This window comes from Aethalodelphis obliquidens, unplaced genomic scaffold (genome assembly GCF_003676395.1).
Source record: "Aethalodelphis obliquidens isolate GAN/ISIS:26980383/991018 unplaced genomic scaffold, ASM367639v1 scaffold9, whole genome shotgun sequence".
NCBI lineage: Eukaryota > Metazoa > Chordata > Mammalia > Artiodactyla > Delphinidae > Aethalodelphis > Aethalodelphis obliquidens.
Window position 1 is genome coordinate 7,894,706 of NW_020837953.1, and position 23,209 is coordinate 7,917,914.

The 23,209-nt window shown below is 37.2% G+C and overlaps 1 protein-coding gene across 10 annotated transcripts in view; it reads left to right on the plus strand.

Annotated features, from left to right (window-relative positions):
• IFT25 (intraflagellar transport 25) overlaps nucleotides 1-23,209 on the plus strand; it is a 34,321-nt gene that overhangs the window by 4,011 nt on the left and 7,101 nt on the right. For 5 of the 10 annotated variants that reach the window (XM_027108463.1, XM_027108460.1, XM_027108469.1 and 2 more), the window contains exons 2-3: nucleotides 10,288-10,358; nucleotides 11,057-11,169. In XM_027108463.1, coding sequence (XP_026964264.1) covers nucleotides 11,072-11,169 — 98 coding nt within the window. In that variant the 5' untranslated portion in view covers nucleotides 10,288-10,358; nucleotides 11,057-11,071. Of the gene's footprint in view, nucleotides 1-5,628; nucleotides 5,650-10,287; nucleotides 10,359-11,056; nucleotides 11,170-23,209 lie in introns of those variants that run through there. The other 5 variants (XM_027108468.1, XM_027108465.1, XM_027108467.1 and 2 more) reach the window with 2 other exon arrangements.

Below are 23,209 nucleotides of genomic sequence, written 5' to 3' on the forward strand. Positions count from 1 at the left end.
ACCTTGACTGTGTAGATAGAGTTTATGCTGAGAACTGGGGATGCTATAACATTAGAAATCTTGATTTAATTTATCACATTAACCTGTAGAAACATCTATGTGATCACCTTAGTAAATGTTAGAAGAGCATTTGATAAAATTCAACGTTCATTTGTGCTTAAAAAATAAAAGCTAACAAACTAAAGAGAAGGGAATTTCTATAACCCAATGAACAGTGTCTAACAAAACCTTCACTGAGCATCACATTTAATGGTGAAATGTTAGAAATATTCCTTGTAAAGAATAAGATTTTTAAAAAATAATGTTATTTTTTTGAAGATCTCATTTATAGTAACAATGGAAATGATAAGGTATCTAAGAGTGAATCTAATGAAAGAGGCGAAGATATGTTCCTAGAAAACTGTAAAACAATTTAAGGACTTAAAAGAAGTCTTAAGTTAATGAAAAGATACTCCAGATCCATGGATTTGAAAACTCATTATAAACATGTCACTTCTCTCCCAATTAATCTATAATGGAATTGAATTATAATTAACATCTCAGAAAATGTTTTAATATAATTTAACAAAACTATAATAATCAAGTATAAAGCATAAAACAAAAAATTTTTGAAAATTAAGTAGGGGAATTTACCTTACCAGATATTAAGATTTATTCTATCTTATTCTATCCTTTTAGTTTCATATTTAGAGTGTGTCTCTTGAAAAGAGTACTTAGTTTTTTTTTTTTCTTCAGTCTTAAAGTGTTTAGTTTACTAACATTTAATGGAATAATCTGTGTGTTTGTGCTTAAATCTGTCTTCTGGCTATTTATTTTCAATTTGTCCTAACTGACTTAATTCTTTTTTTCTTCCTTTTCTACCTTCTTTCAAATTTACCATGTATTTTATGGTATTCCATTTTTTCCTCTCTGTTGGCCTCCTTCCTATAACTCTATGTTTTTTAGTGGTTGCTTTATCCTAAGTCTAGGATTATAACATGTATCCTTACTGTCTTTTTGTTTTTAACATCTTTATTGGAGTATAATTGCTTTACAATGGTGTGTTAGTTTCTGCTTTATAACAAAGTGAATCAGCTATACATATATAAATATCCCCATATCTCCTCCCTCTTGCGTCTCCCTCCCACCCTCCCTATCTCACCACTCTAGGTGGTCACAGAGCACTGAGCTGATCTCCCTGTGCTATACGGCTGCTTACTACTAGCTATCTATTTTACATTTGGTAGTATATATAAGTCCATGCCACTCTCTCACTTTGTCCCAGCTTACCCTTCCCCCTCCCTGTGTCCTCAAGTGCATTCTCTACGTCTGTGTCTTAATTCCTGTCCTGCCCCTAGGTTCATCAGAACCATTTTTTATTTTTTAGATTCCATATATATGTGTTAGCATACGGTATTTGTTTTTCTGACTTACTTCACTGTATGACAGACTCTAGGTCCATTCACCTCACTACAAATAACTCAGCTTCATTTCTTTTTATGGCTGAGTAATATTCCATTGTATATATGTGCCACATCTTCTTTATCCATTCATCTGTCGATGGACACTTAGGTTGCTTCCGTGTCCTGGCTATTGTAAATAGTGCTGCAATGAACATTGTGGTACATGACTCTTTGAATTATGGTTTTCTCAGGGTATATGCCCAGTAGTGGGATTGCTGGGTCATATAGTAGTTCTATTTTTAGTTTTTTAAGTAACCTCCATACTGTTCTCCCTAGTGGCTGTATCAATTTACATTCCCACCAACAGTGCAAGAGGGTTCCTTTTTTCTCCACACCCTCTCCAGCATTTATTGTTTGTAGATTTTTTGATGATGACCATTCTGACCGGTGTGAGGTGATGCCTCATTGTAGTTTTGATCTGCATTTCTCTAATGATTAGTGATGTTGAGCATTCTTTCATGTGTTTGTTGGCAATCTTCTTTGGAGAAATGTCTATTTAGGTCTTCCACCCATTTTTGGATTGGGTTGTTTGTTTTTTTGATATTGAGCTGCATGAGCTGCTTGTATATTTTGGAGATTAATCCTTTGTCAGTCGCTTCATTTGCAAATATTTTCTCCCATGCTGAGGGTTGTCTTTTGGTCTTGTTTATGGTTTCCTTTGCTGTGCAAAAGCTTTGAAGTTTCATTAGGTCCCATTTGTTTATTTTTGTTTTTATTTCCATTTCTCTAGGAGGTGGGTCAAAAAGGATCTTGCTGTGACTTATGCCATAGAGTGTTCTTCCTATGTTTTCCTCTAAGAGTTTTATAGTGTCTGCCCTTACACTTAGGTCTTTAATCCATTTTGACTTTATTTTTGTGTGTGGTGTTAGGAAGTGTTCTAATTTCATTCTTTTACATGTAGCTGTAGTTTTCCCAGCACCACTTATTGAAGAGGCTGTCTTTTCTCCATTGTTATACTCTTGCCTCCTTTATCAAAGATAAAGTGACCATATGTGTGTGGGTTTATCTCTGGGCTTTCTATCCTGTTCCACTGATCTATATTTCTTTTTTGTGCCAGTACCATTCTGTCTTGATTACTGTAGCTTTGTAATGTAGTCTGAAGTCCAGAAATCTGATTCCTCCAGCTCGGTTTTTCGTTCTCAAGATTGTTTTGGCTATTCGGGGTCTTTTGTGTTTCCATACAAATTGTGCAACTTTTTGTTCTAGTTCTGTGAAAAATGCCATTCGTAGTTTGATAGGGATTACATTGAATCTGTAGATTGCTTTGGGTAGTATAGTCATTTTTACAATGTTGATTCTTCCAATCCAAGGACATAGTGTATGTCTCCATCTGTTTGTATCATCTTTAATTTCTTTCATTAGTGTCTTACAGTTTTCTGCATAGAGGTCTTTTGTCTCCTTAGGTAGGTTTATTCCTAGGTATTTTATTCTTTTTGTTGCAGTGGTAATTGGGAGTGTTTCCTTAATTTCTCTTTCAGATTTTTCATTGTTAGTGTATAGGAATGCAAGAGATTTTTGTGCATTAATTTTGTATCCTGCTACTCTACCAAATTCATTGATTAGCTCTAGTAGTTTTCTGGTAGCATCTTTAGGATTCTCTATGTATAGTATCATGTCATCTGCAAACAGTGACAGTTTTACTTCTTTTCTGATTTGGATTCCTTTTATTTTTTTTTTTCTTTGGTTGCTGTGGCTAAAACTTCCTAAACTATGTTGAATAATAGTGATGAGAGTGGGCAACCTTGTCTTGCGCCTGATCTTAGTGGAAATGGTTTCAGTTTTTCACCTTTGAGAACAATGTTGGCTGTGGGTTTGTCATATATGGCCTTCATTGTGTTGAGGTAGGTTCCCTCTGTGCCTACTTTCTGGAGAGTTTTTATCATAAATGGGTATTGAGTTTTGTCAAACGCTTTTTCTGCATCTATTGAGATTATCATATGGTTTTTATCCTTCAGTTTGTTAACATGGTGTATCACATTGATTGATTTGTGTATATTGAAGAATCCTTGCATTCCTGGGATAAATCCCACTTGATCATGGTGTGTGATCCTTTTAATGTGCTGTTGGATTCTGTTTGCTAGTATTTTGTTGAGGATTTTTGCATCTATGTTTATCAGTGATATTGGCCTGTAGTTTTCTTTTTTTGTGACATCTTTGTCTGGTTTTGGTATCAGGGTGATAGTGACCTCATAGAATGGGTTTGGGAGTGTTCCTCCCTCTGCTATATTTTGGAAGAGTTTGAGAAGAACAGGTGTTAGCTCTTCTCTAAGTGTTTGATAGAATTTGCTTGTGAAGCCGTCTGGTCCTGGGCTTTTGTTTGTTGGAAGATTTTTAATCACAGGTTCAATTTCAGTGCTTGTGATTGGTCTGTTTATATTTTCTATTTCTTCCTGGTTCAGTCTCAGAAGTTTGTGCATTTCTAAGAATTTGTCCATTTCTTCCAGGTTGTCCATTTTATTGGCATATGGTTGCTTGTAGTAATCTCTCATGATCCTTTGTATTTCTGCAGTGTCAGTGGTTACTTCTCCTTTTTCATTTCTAGTTCTGTTGATTTCAGTCTTCTCCCTTTTTTTCTTGATGAGTCTGGCTAATGGTTTATCAATTTTGTTTATCTTCTCAAAGAACCAGCTTTTAGTTTTATGGATCTTTGCTATTGTTTCTTTCATTTCTTTTTCATTTATTTCTGATCTTTATTATTTCTTTCCTTCTGCCAACTTTGGGGGGTTTTTGTTCTTCTTTTTCTAATTGCTTTAGGTGTAAGGTTAGGTTGTTTGTTTGAGATGTTTCTTGTTTCTTAAGGTAAGATTGTGTTGCTGTAAACTTCCCACTTAGAACTGCTTTTGCTGCATCCCATAGGTTTTGGGTCGTCGTGTTTTAATTGTCATTTGTTTCTAGGTATTTTTTTATTTCTTCTTTGATTTCTTCAGTGATCTCTTGGTTATTTAGTAATGTATTGTTTAGCCTCCATGTGTTTGTATTTTTTTAGTTTTTTTTCTGTAATTATTATTTAGTATCAGAGCGAGTGTTGTCGTCAGAAAAGATACTTGATACGATTTCAATTTTGTTAAATTTACCAAGGCTTGATTTGTGACCCAAGATATGGTCTACCCTGGAGAATGTTCCATGAGCACTTGAGAAGAAAGTGTATTCTGTTGGTTTTGGTTGGAATGTCCTATAAGTATCAGTTAAGTCCATCTTGTTTAATGTGTTATCTAAAGCTTGTGTTTGCTTATTTATTTTCATTTTGGATGATCTGTCCATTGGTGAAAGTGGGGTGTTGAAGTCCCCTACTATTATTGTGTTACTGTCAATTTCCCCTTTTATGGCTGTTAGCATTTGCCTTATGTATTGAGGTGCTCCTATATTGGGTGCATAAATATTTATAATTGTTATGTTTTCTTCTTGGATTGATCCCTTGATCATTATGTAGTGTCCTTATCTCTTGTAACAGTCTTTATTTTATTTTATTTTTATTTTTTATTATTATTATTTTTTTGCGGTACGCGGGCCTCTCACTGTTGTGGCCTCTCCCGTTGCGGAGCACAGGCTCCGGACGCACAGGCTCAGCGACCATGGCTCACGGGCCCAGCTGCTCCGCAGCATGTGGGATCTTCCCAGACCAGGGCACGAACCTGTGTCCCCTGCATCGGTAGGCAGACTCTCAACCACTGCACCACCAGGGAAGCCCTGTATTTAATTTTTGATAGTTTGATTAGTATGTGTTTCAGCATGTTTCTCTTTGGGTTTATCTTATATGGGACTCTCTATGCTTCCTGGACTTGGGTGACTGTTTCTTTTCCCATGTTTGGGAAGTTTTCGACTGTAATCTCTTCAAATATTTTCTCAGAACCTTTCTTTTTCTCTTCTTCTTCTGGGATCCCTATATTTCGAATGTTTGTGAATTTAATGTTGTCCCAGAGATCTCTGAGACTCTCCTCAATTCTTTTCATTCTTTTTTCTTTTTTGTGCTCCCTGGCAGTTATTTCCACCATTTTATCTTCCAGCTCACTTATCTGTTCTTCTGCCTCAGTTATTCTCTTACTCATTCCTTCTAGAGTATTTTTAATTTCAGTAATTGTGTTTTTCATTACTGTTTGTTTGCTCTTTACTTCTTCTAGATCCTTGTTAAATGTATATTGTATTTTCTCCATTGTGTTTCTGAGATTTTGGATCATCTTTACTATCATCACTCTGAATTCATTTTCAGGTAGGTTGCCTATTTTGTCTTCATTTATTTGGTCTTGTAGGTTTTTACCTTGCTTCTTCATCTGTAATGTATTTATTTGTCATTTCATTTTTTTTGTTCTCTTGATGGGTGGTGCTGTATTCCTGTCTTACTGGTTGTTTGGCCTGAGGCATCCAGCACTGGAGTTTGCAGGCAGTTGGGTAGAGCTGGGTCTTGGTGCTGAGATGAGGACCTCCGGGAGGCCTCACTACGATTGATATTCCCTGGGGTCTGAGGTTCTCTGTTAGTCTAGCAGTTTGGACTCAGAGCTCCCACCACAGGAGCATGGGCCTGACCTCTGGCCTGGGGACCAAGATCCCGCAAGCCAGTCGCTGGGGGTTCTTCCCATCCCCTTAGGTGTCCACGGTCCCTCACTGGTGCCTCGTAAGTGCCCTAGATGTGAGGAGATGCGAATTCCGTAACCTCCTAGTATGCCATCTTGACTCCGCCCCATCCTTACTATCTTACTCTACTTTGAATTAATAGCATATCACTTCATGTTCAACATAAGAACTTTGCAAAAGTACTTCACAGAAAACACAGTGTCATTTACTTTTTTATTGCCTTTTGTGTTATTATATTTATTACTTCTACATCTATTAAATTTCTACCATTCATTGATATTGTTTTCACTTTAGTCAGTAGTCTTTTTTTTTTTTTTTTTTTTTCTTCTGGCCACACCACGCAGCATGTGGGGTCTTAGTTCCCTGGCCAGGGATCAAACCTGTGCCTCCTGCAGTGGAAGTGCAGAGTTTTAACCACTGGACTGCCAGGGAAGTCCCCTACTCAGTAGCCTCTTAAATAAATTTTAAGAATATTCTTTTATGTTAGCAATATATTTGCCATCTCCAGTGCTCTTCATTCCTTCCCACAGATCCAGGATTCAGCTTGTAATCATATCCCTCCAGCCTAAAGTACTTCATTTAATATTTTTTGTACTGTGGGTCTACTGGTAACAAATACTTTCAGTTTTTGTTTGTCTTTATTTTGCCTTCATCTTTTTTTTTGGCCGTGTTGGGTCTTCGTTGCTGCATGCGGGCTTTCACTAGTTACGGCAAGCAAGGGCTACTCTTTGTTGCAGTGCACGGGCTTCTCATTGCAGTGGCTTCTCTTGTTGCAGAGCATGGGCTGTAGGCACACGGGCTCAGTAGTTGTGGCAGGCAGGCCCTAGAGTGCGCGGGCTTCAGTAGTTGCAGCTCGCGGACTCTAGGGCATGTGGGCTTCATTAGTTGTAGCTCATGGGCTCTAGAGCGCAGCCTTAGTAGTTGTGGCACACGGCCTTAGTTGCTCCATGGACATGGGATCTTCCTGGACCAGGGATCAAACCCATGTCCCCTGTATTGGCAGGCAGATTCTTAACCACTTCGCCACCAGGGAAGTCCCTGCCTTCACTTTTTAAGGGTATTTTTGCTGGGTATAGGATTCTATATTTTTTCTTTCAGCATGTCAAGGACATCATTCCATTTTCTTTTGGCTTCCACTGTTAATGATAAGTCAGTTTTGATTCTTCTTGTTGTTTTTCTGCATATAAGGTGTTTTTTGCTTGACTGCTTTTAACTTTTTTCTTTAATTTTCAACAATTGACTAAGGTGTGCCTGGGTGGGATCTTCTTTGTACTTATGCAACTTATGGTTCACTGAACTTCTTGGATCTGTCGGTTTATGTCTTTCATAGATTTTGGAAAATTTTCAGCCATATCTCCTTAAATTATTCTTCTATATTATTCTCTTTCTCCTCTCCTTCTGGGATTCTAGTTACATGTATTTCAGATTAGTTTGATATTGTTTCACAGGTATATGATGCTCTGTTATTTTCATTTTTTTCCCCTCTGTTTCATTTTGGATTATTTCTATTGACCTATCTTTAAATTCACTGACCTTTTCTTGTGCTGTGTCCAATCTGATGTTAAACCCATCTAATGAATTCTTTATTTCAGATATGGTATTTTTCAGTTCTAGAATTTCTACTGTGTTCTTTTTTATAGTTTCCATTTCTCTGCTAAAATTCCCTTTCTGTTCACCCATTTTGTCCATCTTTTCACTGAATTCTTTAATCAATTTATAATTCCCGCACCTGGGTCATCTGTAGATCTGCTTCAAATGACTTTTTTTTAAGTTTTTAATTTTTAAAAAGTTTTTATATTTAAATTTTTTATTGAACTATAGTTTCTCTACAATATTATCTTAATTTCAGGTGTACAGTATAGTGATTCAGTATTTTTACAGATTATACTCCACTAAAAGTTATTAAAAGATAATGGCTATAATTCCTTGTGCTATTCAGATGACTTTGCATGTTCGACATTGTGTTTAAAAGAATGGTAGACACTGAAGTAGATAATGTTTTTTTCCCAGAGAGAACACACGATTTTCTTTGTCTGTTAGCTAGGATAAGGGGCAGATCATTTCAGTCCAACTAGGGGTTATGCTGGGATTGTAATGAGTTGTAGTTTTATTTAAATTGTTTCAGTTTACCTCTGATTTCACATATTTGAGAGTGAGATCAGTTCCTTCCTTCATCAGGGCTTTGGGATCTAAGTACCCAAGACCATAGAAATCTTTCTTTGCTTTTTAGCTCACACCCAGTTTCCTGTGAAACTCCACTTAGGGGTTGATTTCCTTGATCTGATTAAGAGTTGAGATGGGTGGGGCCTGGGTTACTTAGTTGCACTTCAACTCTGCTATACATAACAACATGGATAAATCTCAAACACATAATGATGAGTGAAAGAAGCCAGATACAAAAGAGTACAAACTGTATTATTTCCATGTACATGAAGTTCAGGTGAAATTAATCTGTAGATTAGAAATAAGAACCATGCTACCTTTGGGAAGGAGAGAGGGGTAGTGACTAGGAGGGGTCATAAGAAGGGCTTGTCTCAAATGCTGGTGATGCTCTGTCTCTTTACTTGGGTGGTGGTTACCTGGGTGTGTTTACTTTGTGAAAATCTATTGTACCATATACTTATGATTTGTGTTCTTTTCTCTATGTGTGTTATAGTTCAAAAACAAAAAAGAAAGTGTGTATGGTGGGGGAGGAGCTCTTGCACAAAAAAACAAAGTTAAAAAGAAAAATCAAGCTATAGAATAGAAGATATTTATAATGCTATAACAAAGGACTTGTATATAGGTTATTTTGTTTTAAATTTTTCTACAAATCAAAAAGAAAAGGACAGAAGGAGAAAAAGCAACCCAATAGAAAATGAGCAAAGGATAAGAAAAAGCAAATAAGAGAAGAGGCCTGAATAGCCCATAAACATGAAAAGGTATTCAGCCTCACTAGTAATCCTGGAAATACAAATTAAAACCTTATTGAGGACTTCCCTGGTGGCACAGTGTTTAAGAATCCGCCTGCCAATGCAGGGGACATGGGTTTGATCCCTGGTCCAGGAAGATCTCACAGGCTGCGGAGCAACTAAGCCCATGCACTACAACTACTGAGCCTGCACTCTAGAGCCCACAAGCTACAACTACTGAGCCCACGTGCTGCAACTACTGAAGCCCGTGTGCCTAGAGCTTGTGCTCCACAACAAGAGAAGCCACCGCAATGAGAAGCCCACGCACCACAATGAAGAGTAGCCCCCACTTGCCGTGACTAGAGAAAGCCCGCATGCAGCAATGAAGACCCAACACAGCCAAAAATAAATAAATAAATTTATTTTTTTAAAAAAAACAAAACCTTATTGCGATACCATTTCACACCAATGAGATTGACTAAAGCTAAAATGTCTAACAATACCAAGTTGGTGAGAATATGAGGGAGCAGAAAGTTTCATACACTGCTAATGGTAATTTAAATTGTTATAATTTAGAGATCAAATAGATCAATTATTGACTTGGAGATACATTGATTCTAAATTTTTACAATTCTACTTCTACAAAGAAAGATACTCTTTATTATAAAGATCTCCCACATTTGCCAATGGATACATGCACAAGGATGTGCATTGCAAATTTGTTTATAATAGCAAAAAATTGGAAACAGACCTAAATATCCATCATTAGAGAAATGGAGAAATACCTTACAGCAGTTAAAATGAATAAAGTAGATTTACATGTATCAACATAGTAAAATCTTGAAAACATAATATTGAATGAAAAAAGCAAGTAGCAAGGGGTATATATACTGTGAAAACATCTAAGTTTTAAAAGAACAGTACATATTGATACATATATGGTAAAAGTATAAAACTATAGTCAGGGACTTCCCTGGCTGTCCAGTGGTTAAGACTCTGCACTTCTGCTGCAGTGGGTGGGTTCAATCCCTGGTTGGGGAACTAAAATCCCACATGCTGCGTGACTTGGCCAATAAATAAATAAATAAAAATATAGGAAGTTTATTCACCAATTTCAGAATAGCTGTTACCACTGGGCAAGGAAGAGAATAAGGACAGTAAGGGGCTACTTATTTCTTAAAAAAAAAAAGTACCTATGGAAAAATGTTAACATCAAATCTGGGAAGTCAGTACACAGCTGTTTAGTAAGTGTAATATTTGCTCTACCTTGTTTGTTTATTTGAAATAGTTTTTTTTTTTTTAAGTTAGACTGGGGCTAGGCTATGAGGTGTATTAGAAGCCTTTCTTCCTTTTCCAAACACTCTTCATCTTTTAATTCTTTATAGATACAGCTTTCCCCATCACTTTGCATCTATATTTTGGTTTGTGCCTTATCACCAGTAGATCAAGGAGAAGGGTGAGTTCTGATGTAATCTTCTATGGTCTTCCTTGTGTCTTACCCTCCAGGGTTCATAGTAGAGCTCAACAATATCTTTTCATATGCTTTTTATCAGACTTAAAATATTACTCTCCAACAGAAATGTGTTTAAGTTCATGAACCAAGTGACTGATTTAGACTTTAAAAATAAGTGAAAAGTTATCTTCTCTCATTTCACATTTCTGCTCAAAAAAAAAAATACCGATCATAAAGTATTTTTTAAGATTTAAATAATATTGCTTGCTATTTCAATTGATTAGTGTATGGATAAATAGTTACAAAGCGTCTGTTTTTATACTCTTCATTTTTTTAAATTTCTGAATTATAACTATATAAACACTTTTTAAAAACTTACCTACTAAGTCATGTCACTCTAGCGTATTAACTGTTTCCATATAATTGTTGAGGGTTTTAATTTTAGAAACAGAAAAATTATGTTGGTGTCAGGGACTTCTTTTGTGGAGTAGAGGAGTGCAAATACTCATATCTCACAGATTATCCCTGGGAGAGGTCAGAAGTTTACCTAAGTAAATATGTAAGAGTCCCTCCCACTTGTTGAATAATTTGGTTGGTAAGCTTTGTGCTAGGCAACAGGCTTTCTCTCTTTTCCTTTGCTCAAGATAAAATTCAGAGAATAAAAAGGTTGCTTTTGTTGTTTTGTTTTGTTTTCCTTGCAGGTTAAATACTTTAAGATGAGAAACATTGATGTTTGTTTGAGCTCTGAAGGGACTGAAGTGATTTTAGCTACATCAAGTGATGAAAAACACCCACCTGAAAATATAATTGATGGGTAAGAGTTACTGTTCTTTCTTCCTTAAAATCTTAATATTAAGTCAGTGAACCCCCTGAGTACTGAGATTATGTGTTTTACAACAACTAGCACTGTTAAACATAGTTTAATAAATGTCTGGTGAACTAAATTACCTGACTACCCACTTTAGTACCATCCCTGGAGCTAATTCAGTTGTGTATATTTAGGGTTTTGATCCTTTTTTAAAAAAATTTCTTTATTTAATTTCTTTATTTTTGGCTGTGTTGGGTCTTCATTGCTGCGCGCGGGCTTTCTCTAGTTGTGACGAGCGGGGGCTACTCTTAGTTGCGGTGCACAGGCTTCTCATTGCGGTGGCTTCTCTCATTACGGAGCACGGGCTCTAGGTGTGTGGGCTTCAGTAGTTGTGGCACGCGGGTTCAGTAGTTGTGGTGTGTGGGCTCTAGAGCACAGGCTCAGTAGTTGTGGTGCACGGGCTTAGTTGCTCCACGGCATGTGGGATCTTCCCTGACCAGGGCTCGAGCCTATGTACCCTGCATTGGCAGGTGGATTCTTAACCACTGTGCCAACAGGGAAGTCCCTGATCCTTTTCTTTATGAATTCCTAAACTGAACTTTTTAGAAAAATAGTTTTTAAAGATGTGGTCTAACAAGGCAAAACTTCAAACAACAGCTACCTCATTTTATGGAAGTATACATTTTAATATCTGGTTATAGTTTTATTCCAAGCTTTTCTTGGTAAATAGGAATATAAACAGTATGACTTACTATGTACTGACTATTTTCTTTCTGGTCTAAGCAACATCTTTGCTGAACTGAATGCTTCACTTCTTGCTATCCACCTGCATTGTTTGGTTCTCAGCTTCTTGATATCATTCCAGTCACCACTCTTCACTGCGCTAGAGCTTATTCTAGGTAGGGATAGATATCATTCTCAGACTTTTAAATTCCAGGAAAAAAGTAGTTAATGGAAGAACTTCTTTTTTAAAAAAATTGAGGTATGTGGGACTTACCTGGTGGTCCAGTGGTTAAGACTCTACACTTCCGTTACAGGGGGCGTGGGTTCAATCCCTGGTTGGGGAAGTAAGTTCCCGCATGCCGCAGCCAAAAAATTTTTTTAAAAAATTGAAGTATAGTTGCTTTACTTTAGTACCATTCCTGGAGCTAATTCAGTTGTGTATATTTAGGGTTTTGATCCTTTTTTTTTTTTTAATTTCTTTATTTAATTTCTTTATTTTTGGCTGTGTTGGGTCTTCATTGCTGCACGCGGGCTTTCTTAAATATTATGTAAGTTTCAGGTGTACACTGTAGCAATACACAATTTTTAAAGGTTATACTCCATTTATAGTTATTATAAAATATTGGCTATAATTCCTGTGTTATATAATATATCCTTGTAGCTTAATTATTTTATACATAGTAGTTTGTACCTCTTAGTCCCCCCAGCTCTATCTTGCCCCTCTCCACTTCCCTCTCCCCACTAGTTTTTTCCCCTTATCTTTAAGTCTCTTTCTTTTTTATTATATTCACTAGTTTTATTTTTTAGATTCTGCATATAAGTGGTATACAGTATTTGTCTTTCTCTGTCTGACTTATTTCATTAAACAAATACCCTCCAAGTCCACCCAAGAAAAACTCCTTTTTTAATAGTTCTGGCAATTTTATTACCCTCCTGAATTCTCTTTCTTGGTATTTGTACAGTGATCTGAGTTTGACTCATAGAATCATATAATTTTAGAGCTGGAAGGACTTATGAGTTCATCTTATTGAAACCTTTCATTTAGACTTGTGGTAAGAGAGATCTAAAGAGGTCAGGTACTAGTTTTAACTATTGAAGGCAGAGCCAATTGTAACATAGATCTCGTGGCTCTTTGTGTTCTATTGTGAGGTCCATGTATCTGTATAAAATTCTAGCAATTGGACCTGTTCCTTTAAGCCCAGTTCTTACCTCCTCTCTGACTGACATCTGTCCCTTTCCCTCAGGTAGGATAGTTTCCCTTTTTGGTGGGCTCCAGTAGAATTTGATATATATACCTCTATTATCTTATTTATTCCTTTATTATATAATTATTTATTTTTAATGTATATCTCCCCTCTCAACTGGAAATTTCTAGAAGTCAGAGACTATGACTTCATCTTTGACTCAACAGTGTCTTAAAATATTTGTGGAGTAGCTTGTGAATTAGACCATCAAAGATTAGTCATACATATACTCAAACGTGTACACATATACATACATACATACATGTATGCATCTGTTAATATATATTTGCATAGGGCTTTATAGTTTTATAGATGTTATGTCATTTGACCCTCAAAGTAAGCTTGGGGAGTAAGAGGCCAAAAAAAAGTATTTTCACCCTCATTATAAAGATGATGAAAAAAATGATTAGAGGTAAAATGACTTACTCAAAATCATACAGATAAGCAAGTGTCAGAATCAAAACTAACACTCATGTCTTCTAACTCCCAGTTTCTAAAACTTAAGGTTTGAGTAAAAAACTTAATATATGTGCCTCTTAATCCTTCTTAGTTTTTTATTTCCTGAAATTCAGGTAATAGTTATTTATCTCACTCTGCCTTAGAGTAGAGATATAAATGTGGGAACTGCTATGAGGATCACAGACCTATAGAGATGTACCTTAAATCATTTGCCAGAAATAGAGATCTTTCCAAAAATACTCCTTGTCTTTGATTGGAGATAAATCAAATTTTCAAGGCAAGATCAATTTACCTTACACCCTTTTGGTGACTTTTCTTTCAAGGGAATATGTTTATAGATCATTAAAATTGGCTGTTATATGTAACATAATACTTTAGACTTTATCAGTCCATACTAATGAATAAGTACATAATATTTTTTAGATTAGACCAAAACCCTTAATACAGAAAACTATATGGAGTAAAGTAGTTACTGACCCGATAAACTGAACAGAGCACATCAGAGACTTTTAATTCATATGCATTTCCAACAAACGCAATTAGATTTTATATAGTAGATAGTAAAATTTATTCTTTGCTCATAAGTTGATTTATCTAAATGGAAATAACAATAGAATTATTTGGAGAAAACAGTGCTATAAATTTGCCCCTAATGGATAGTGCTCCCAATTCTCAATTTCCTCAGAAATAGAGTTTTAAAAAGTGATTATATTTCTACTTCCTCTTGACTCTACTTTTGACCCCTGGTATTTAACATGTCAATGAAAAAGGAGAAAAATTTTACACAAAAAAAAAATGAGTTAGAAAAAGTAGAAGAGAGAGAGAGTTGGTTCCTTTGGCATAATGTAAAAGAATGAGAGATTTACAGTTAAAATTCCTGGGTAAGTGAACTATGTGTGTTACTTTGGGCTAAGAATATGTGTGTTATTCTTTGAGCCTCAGTTTCCTGGTCTGAAAAGTGGGGATAATACCACCTTCCCTGACTACCTCAGAGTTGTGAAAGAATTACATGACTTTTTTTATTATCACATGAGATGATAGATGTTGAACAGTCAATGGCTATAAGGCCTTGTTTTAAGGAAACTACTATTTTGATGACTTCATTTTACTTAATTATAGGAATTCAGTTATTTTAAAATCCAAGTGCATCTCTATATATCTTTATGTTATTACTTTGATCATGTTCATTAAAAGCACCCAAGAAAAAACATAGAGCAAGTAAAAATTGTTTAATTTATTTAAATAAATAAAATTTTAAACCATATAAATATAAATAAAAAGAAATTGTGAAATAGTAAGCATAGTATAAAAAAATCAAGAATTGCAAGTTAGAGACCTGGATTCTGTTTTTTTCTTTTTTGTAACACCTTTATTGACATATTATTCTCATACCATAAAATTCAACCATTTAAGATATACAATTCAGTGGCTTCTAGCATATTCAGAGTTATGCAGCCATTTGCACAATCCATTTCAGCACCCCAAAAAGAAACCTCACACACTTTCATTGTCATCCCCTATCCCCATGAGCCCTAGATAACCACAGATCTACTTTCTGTCCCTACAGATTTGCTTATCCAGACATTCATATCAATAGAATAACACATATGTTGTCTTTGGACTGCCTTCCTTCACTTACATGTTTTCAAGGCTCATCCATGTTGTAGTATGTTATCAGTGCTCCATTCATTTTTATTGCCAAATAATTCCATTGTATGTATATGGCAAATTTTATTTACCCATTCATCAATTGATGGATACCGGAATTGTTTCTACTTTTTGGCTGAATTTTCCCCAGTTTTATTAAAGAATACCAACTCACAGATCCAAGGAACTCAGCAAACCCCAAGCAGGATGAATAACAGACCATATTATAGCCAAACTGCTGAAAAACAAAGATAGAGAAAAAAATTTTTAAACAACTGGAGCAAAAAAATACATTACATACAGGGGTACAGTGGTACCAGTGACAGCCAACTTTGCATCACAAGCAATGGAATTCAGGTGACAGTGGAATCATATCTTTAAAATGCTGGAGAAAAAAGAGAAACAAACAAATAAACCTGTGAACCCAGAATTCTGTGTCTAGTTAAAATATCACTAAAAAATATAGGATATAAGAAAGACTTTTCACTTACCACAAACAGACTTGCATCACAGGAAATGCTAAAGAAAGTTCTGCAGGTTGAAATGATAAAATACTAGATAGAAATTCAAACATTCAGGAAGAAAGTAAGTGCATTGGAAATGGTAAATATTTCAGTAAATATAAAAGACTATCTTTTCTTTTAATAATTTTTTTTAAATTTTTTGTGGTATGCGGGCCTCTCACCACTGCGGCCTCTCCCATTGTGGAGCACAGGCTCCGGACGCGCAGGCCCAGCGGCCACGGCTCACGGGCCCAGCCGCTCCGCGGCACGTGGGATCCTCCCGTACCAGGGCACGAACCCGCACCCCTGCATCAGCAGGGGGACTCTCAACCACTGCACCACCAGAGAAGCCCTCTTTTAATAATTTTGAAAGACAGCTAACCACTTAATGGCAAAAAACATTTTGTATTGTGGGATTTATTATATATGTGTGTATAAAATATATTAAAACAATGGCACAAAAGTGGAGTTCAGTGCAAATTGACTGTCATGAGGTTTGATAACCTTGAGAGCAGCCACTAAAAATAAGAGGTATAGTTAAATAACTAATAAAGGAATTAAGCAGCATTAAAACTTTTGTTGATTCACTCAAAAGGAGATAGGAAAGGAGGGAATTCCCTGGTGGTCCAGTGGGTAAGACCCCACGCTCCCAATACGGGGGGCCTGGGTTCGATCCCTGGTAGGGGAACTAGATCCCGCATGTGTGCTGCAACTAAGAGTTCACATGCTGCAACAAAGAATTCTGCATGCCGCACCTAAGAAGTCTGCATGCTTCAACTATAAGCCCACGTGCTGCAACTAAGAGCCGGTGCAACCAAAATAAATAAATAAATATATATATATTTTAAAGTAGGTAGGAAAGGAGAAATGGTACAAGAAAAAATAGATGGGAGGGACAAATAAAAATGAATAGCAAGACTTAAACCCAACCATATCAATAATTATATTAAATGCCAGTATTCTAAACACTTCAATTAAATGGCAGAGAGGGTTATACTGGGTAAAAATGAAAGACCCAAGTATATGGTGTCTGCAAGAGATGTACTTTAAATATAAAGTCATGAATAGTTTGAAAATAAAAGGATGAAAAAGATTCACCCTATCAGTAGTAAGCATGAGAAGGTGGCTGTGGCTATAGTCATATCAGACAAAGTAAAATATAAGATAAGGAGTATTTCCAGATATAAAGGGGACATTTTATAATGTTAAAATATCAATTCCTCAAGAAGAAATAACAATCTAAATGTACATTGACCTCATAATCGTTATTAAAAATACATAAAGCAAAAACTGACAGATGGGAACTTCCCTGGTAGTCTAGTAGCTAAGACTCCACGCTCCCAGTTCAGGGGGCCCGGGTTTTATCCCTCGTCAGGGAACTAGATCCCACATGCTGCAACTGAGTGTTCACAAGCCACAACTAAAGATCCCACATGCCACAACTAAGATCCCGCATGCCGCAACTAAAGATCCCGCATGCCACAACTAATGATTCCACATGCCACAACTAAAGATTCTGCATGCCACAACTAAAAGATCCCGCATGCCACAACTAAGGATCCTGCATGCCACAACAAAGACCTGGCACAGCCAAATAAATAAATATTCTGACTTCCCTGGTGGCACGGTGGTTAAGAATCCACCTGCCAACACAGGGGACATGGGTTCGATCCCTGGTCAGGAAGATCCCACATGCCGCAGAGCTACTGAGCCCCCGTGCCACCACTACTGAGCTCACACACCGCAACTACTGAAGCCTGTGTGCCCTAGAGACCGTGCGCCACAAGTACTGAGCCCATGTGCTGCAACTGCTGAAGCCCACGTGCCTAGAGCTGACGCGGAGCAACAAGAGAAGCCACTGCAATGAGAAGCCCACGCACCACAATGAAGAGTAGACCCTGCTCGCCGCAACTAGAGAAAGCCCACATGCAGCAACAAAGACACAACACAGCCCCCCCCCCAAAAAAAAAAGAATGTTTTAAAACCAATAATTAGGGCTTCCCTGGTGGCGCAGTGGTTGGGGGTCCACCTGCCAATGCAGGGGATGCTGGTTCGTGTCCCAGTCCAGTAGGATCCCACGTGCCGCGGGGCGGCTAGGCCCATGAGCCATGGCCACTGAGCCTGCGCATCCGGAGCCTGTGCTCTACAACGGGAGAGGCCACAACAGTGAGAGACCCGCGTACCGCAAACAAAACAAAACAACAAAAAACAATAATTAAATTTCTCCCTTAGGAAGCTAGATAACAAAGAACAAATTTTACCAAAAGAAAGTAGGGGACAATAAATGACAAAGGTAAGAGCAGAAATCAATGAAATAGAAAATAGACAGAAAAAATTATCAAAGCCAAAAGTTGACTATGTGAAAAGGTTTATAAAAGTTATAAACCTCTAGCAAGACTGACTAAAATAAAAAGAGAAAATGCAAGTTACTAGTACCAGAAATGAAAGAAGCAATATCACTACAGATTCTAAAACAATAGTAAGTCAGTATCAAGAACAGATTTAGGCTAATCAATTTGACAATTTAGATGAAATGGACAGATTCCTTGAAAAACTCAACCTATAAAAATGACACAAGATGAAATTTAATAATTTGAATAGTTTATATCAATTGTAGAAATTATGTAAAATATTTAGAGAAAAAATAGTACCAGTCTTTTAGAAACCCTTTCAAAAATAGAGGAGAAACATTTCCCAGATTGTTTTATGAGAACAGCATAACCCTGATACCAAAGCCTGACAAAGACTTTACAAGAAAGGACAATTAAAGAACAGTATCCTTTGTAAACATAGACCCAAAAAACCTTATAAATTGAATTCAGCTAATGGAGTTTATCATAAGAATGCAAGATTGGCATATTCACCACATTATCACAGGAATACAGATTGAATGTAATTTACCATATTGCCAGAACAAGGGAGAAAAAAAATATGATCATTCCAAAAAATCATTTGACAAAATTCAGCATCCATTCATGATAACAACTCTCAAAAAATTAAAAAGAGAAGGGAATTTTCTGTTTGATAAAGGCATCTACTAAAAATTTTCAGCTTAATGATGAAATAATAAATGCTTTCCCAATAGAGCAAATGAGTATATATAACAAAACAGAAACAGACTCACAGATATAGAAAACAAACTCATGGATATCAGTGGGGAGAGGGAAATGGGGAGGGGCAAGATAGGGGTATGAGATTAAGAGATACAAACTACTACATACAAAATAGATAAGCAACAAAGATATATTGTACAGCAGCGGTCCCCAGCCTTTTTGGCACTAGGGACCAGTTTTGTGAAAGACAATTTTTCCACGGACCAGGGGGTGGGGGTGGGGTGGTTCAGGCAGTAACACAAGCGATGGGGAGTGGCAGGTGAAGCTCCACTCACTTGACCACTGCTCACCTCCTGCTGGGCGGCCTGGTTCCTAAAAGGCTGCAGACCAGTACTGGTCCGTGGTCCAGGGGTTGGGGACCCCTGTTATACAACACAGGGAAATATAACCATTATTTTGTAATAACCTTAAATGGAGTATAATCTATAAAAGTAGTGAATCACGGTGCTGTACACCTGAAACTAATATAATATTGTAAATCAACTATGTTCGGTTAAAAAAAAATGCTTCCCCTCCAGTATTGGAAACAAATCAAGGATGTTTGTTCTCACCATTTCTATTCAGTATTGTCCTAGAGGTCTTAAACAATGCAATAAGGCAAGAAAAGACATAGAAGTCATAAAGATTGGAAAGAGAGCAAAATTATCTTTGTTCAGTATAGTATGATATCACTTACGCGTGGAATCTAAAAGACACAACAAACTAATGAATATAACAAAAAATGAAGCAGACTTACAGATCTAGGGAACAAACTAGTGTTTACCAGTGGGGAGAGGAGAGGGGGAAACTATTGGGTGTAAGATAGGCTCAAGGATGTATTGTACAACATGGGGAATATAGCCAATATTTTGTAATAACTGTAAATGCAAAGTAACCTTTAAAATTATATAAAATTAAAAAAAATTTTTTTAAGAAAATTAGTAGACATAATGAGGATAATGATCAAAATGCACCCTTGTGGTATTTCCCCAAAGAGCCTTCCCCTTCCAGATGGCAACAAGGAAAAATAAGCTTTGGAATGAGTCCTCTTTACATATCTTGTAACCAAGTAGCGTTTTGAACTATTCATAATATTTATTTGAGTTTCAGTTTCTCCAGGTGTGTGTGTGTGTATAAAGCAAGAGCTATTGGCCACTAAAAAATATTGCCTTTGTTCGCAGATTATGTGAATCTACACAACCCTAAGGAATCTGCAAAAAACTGCTAGAGCTAATAAGTAAATTTAGCGAGGTCAATACACAAAAATCAATTGTATTACTATATACTAGTAGGAAGCATTTAGAAAATGAAATTTTAAAAAATTCCAATTACATTAGCATTTAAGACGTGAAATAGTTAAAAATAAATTTAATAAGACATGCAAGACCTTTACACTCAAAACTATAAAACGTTGCTGAGAGAAATGAAAGAACTAAGTAAATGAAAAGATATACTACATTCATGATTGGAAAACTCAATATTGTTACAGTGGCTGTTTCTCCCTTAAATGACCTATAGATTCAGTAAATCTCGATAGACTTTTACATAGAAATTAACAAGTTGATTCTGAAATGTGTATGGAAATGCAAACTAATCTTGTCAGACTAATTTTGAAAAGAAGAAATCTTAAATTATCTGATTTCAAGATTTAAAATAAATACACAGTAATCAAAACAACATGGCATTTTTGTAAAGATAGATCTATATAGATCAGTGGAACAGACTAGAGAGCCCAGAAATAGACCCACACATATAAAGTCAATTACTTTTTGACAAAAGGCTAAGGATACAGAAACAGATCAATGGAATAAAATGGAGGGGCAGAAGTACATACACCCATAGACAGTTCATTAATTTTAGGAAAAGACACTTAGGTGATTCAATAGGAAAAGGAAAGTCTTTTTTTTTTTTTTTTTTTTTTTGGCAGCATTGGGTCTCCATTGCTGTGTGCAGGCTTTCTCTAGCCGTGGTGAGCAGGGGCTACTCTTCATTGTGGTACACTGTCTTCGCATTGTGGTGGCTTCTCGTTGCGGAACACGGACTTTAGGTGCACGGGCTTCAGTAGTTGCAGCACACGGGCTCAGTAGTTATGGCATGTGGGCTCTAGGGAGCACGGGCTTTAATAGTTGTGGTGCGCAGGCTCAGTAGTTGGGCTTAGTTGCTCCGCGGCATGTGGGATCTTCCTGGACCAGGGATCAAACCCGTGGCCCCTGCATTGGCAGTCAGATTCTTAACCACTGCGCCACCAGGGAAGTCCAAGGAAAGTCTTTTTAACGTGGTGCTGGAATGACTGAATAAACATGTGGATTAAAAAAAACCCTCAACCCCTGCCTCATACTAAACACAAAAATTAATTCAATATGGATAATAGAACTCAATTCAAAGCTAAAATAATTAAGTTTCTAAAAGAAAATACAAGAAAGTACTTTTGTGACAATGAAGTAGGCAAAGGTTTTTTAATAAAGACACAGGGCTTCCCTGATGGTGCAGTGGTTAAGAATCCTCCTGCCAATGCAGGGGACATGGGTTCGAGCCCTGGTCCGGGAAGATCCCACATGCCGTGGAGCAACTAAGCCCGTGCACCACAACTGCTGAGCCTGCACTCTAGAGCCCGCGAGCCACAACTACTGAAGCCTGCACACCTAGAGCCCATGATCGGCAACAAGAGAAGCCACCGCAGTGAGAAGCCTGCACACTGCAACGAAGAGAGTAGCCCCCACTCACCGCATCTAGAGGAAGACCACGCACAGCAATGAAGACCCAACGCAGCCAAAAATAAAGAGAGGGAGGGAGGAAGGAAGGAAGGCAGGCACAAAAATTACTAAGCATAAATGAAAAGAGTAATAAAACTGGACTTCACCAAAAATAAAACTAATACTCATTGAAAGACACAATTAAGGGCTTCCCTGGTGGCGCAGTGGTTGAGAGTCCACCTGCCGATGCAGGGGACGCGGGTTTGTGCCCCGGTCCAGGAGGATCCCACATGCCGCGGAGCGGCTGGGCCCGTGGGCCATAGCCGCTGAGGCTGTGCGTCCGGAGCCTGTGCTCCGCAACGGGAGAGGCCACAACAGTGAGAGGCCCGCATACCGCAAAAAAAAAAAAAAAATTTTTTTAAATAAATTTATTATTTATTTTTGGCTGTGTTGCATCTTCATTGCTGTGCGGGCTTTCTCTAGTTGTGGCGAGCGGGGGTTACTCTTCGATGCAGTGCACGGGCTTCTCCATGCGGTGGGTTCTCTTGTTGTGGAGCGTGGGCTCTAGGTGCATGGGCTTCAGTAGTTGTGGCGCACGGGCTCAGTAATTGTGGTTCGTGGGCTCTAGAGCACAGGCTCAGCAGTTGTGGCACACGGGCTTAGTTGCTGTGTCGCATGTGGGATCTTTCTGGGCAAGGGCTCGAACCCATGTCCCCTGCATTGGCAGGCAGATTCTTAACCACTGCACCACCAGGGACGTCCAAAAGAGCTTTTTTAAAAATGAGAAAATACTTAACAGACACTTCACGAAAGAAAATATATGAATGGCCAAAAACACATGAAAAAGGGCTTAGAATAATTTGTCATCAGGGAAATGCAAATTAATAACATAGTCAGATACCATTTCACATCCACTAGAATGGCTAAAAAGCCTAACAACAGCAAATGTTGTCAAGGATGTGGAGCAACTAGAACTCCGTCACATTTCTGTTAGGAATGGAAAATGGCACAACCACTTTGGAAGTCTGACATCATCTTATAAAATTAAACATACCTTTACCTTATGACTCAGCAATTTCACTCCTAGTAATTATCCAAGAGAAATGAAAACATATCCACAAAAACACCTGTACAAGAATGTTTATAGAAGTTTTACTCACAATAGTAAAAAATTGGAAGCAATTCAAATATTCAACAAAAATATCAAACAAAAAATGAATAAACAAACTATAGCATAGTCTATGGTGATAGGAATCAGAGCAGTGGTTGCATAAGGGAGGTTGTTTGGAGGGAAGAGAAGGGAAGTTTCTAGAGTGATGGAAATGTTCTTTATCTTGATTAGGGTATTGGTTACCTTTGCAATATTGGTTACATAAGCATATACATTTATCAAAACTTTGAATTGCACTTAAGAGAAATTCCACTGTAGGTAAATTTTACCTCCAAAAGAGAAAGAAAAACCTTATATAATTAAAATAGAAGTGATTATTTCTGTAGTCAATACTATATATGTGTGTGTGTGTCTAGGTATATATGTAATTTTACATAGTATATGACCAACATTGAGTGCATGTTTTAATTTTTTTCAACAAACATCTGTTGTGTATCTGCTGTGGGTCAGCCATTGTGATAGTTGCTGGGGATATAAAGGTGACTAAGAGAAAGTGGCTGGACTTATAGAGGGT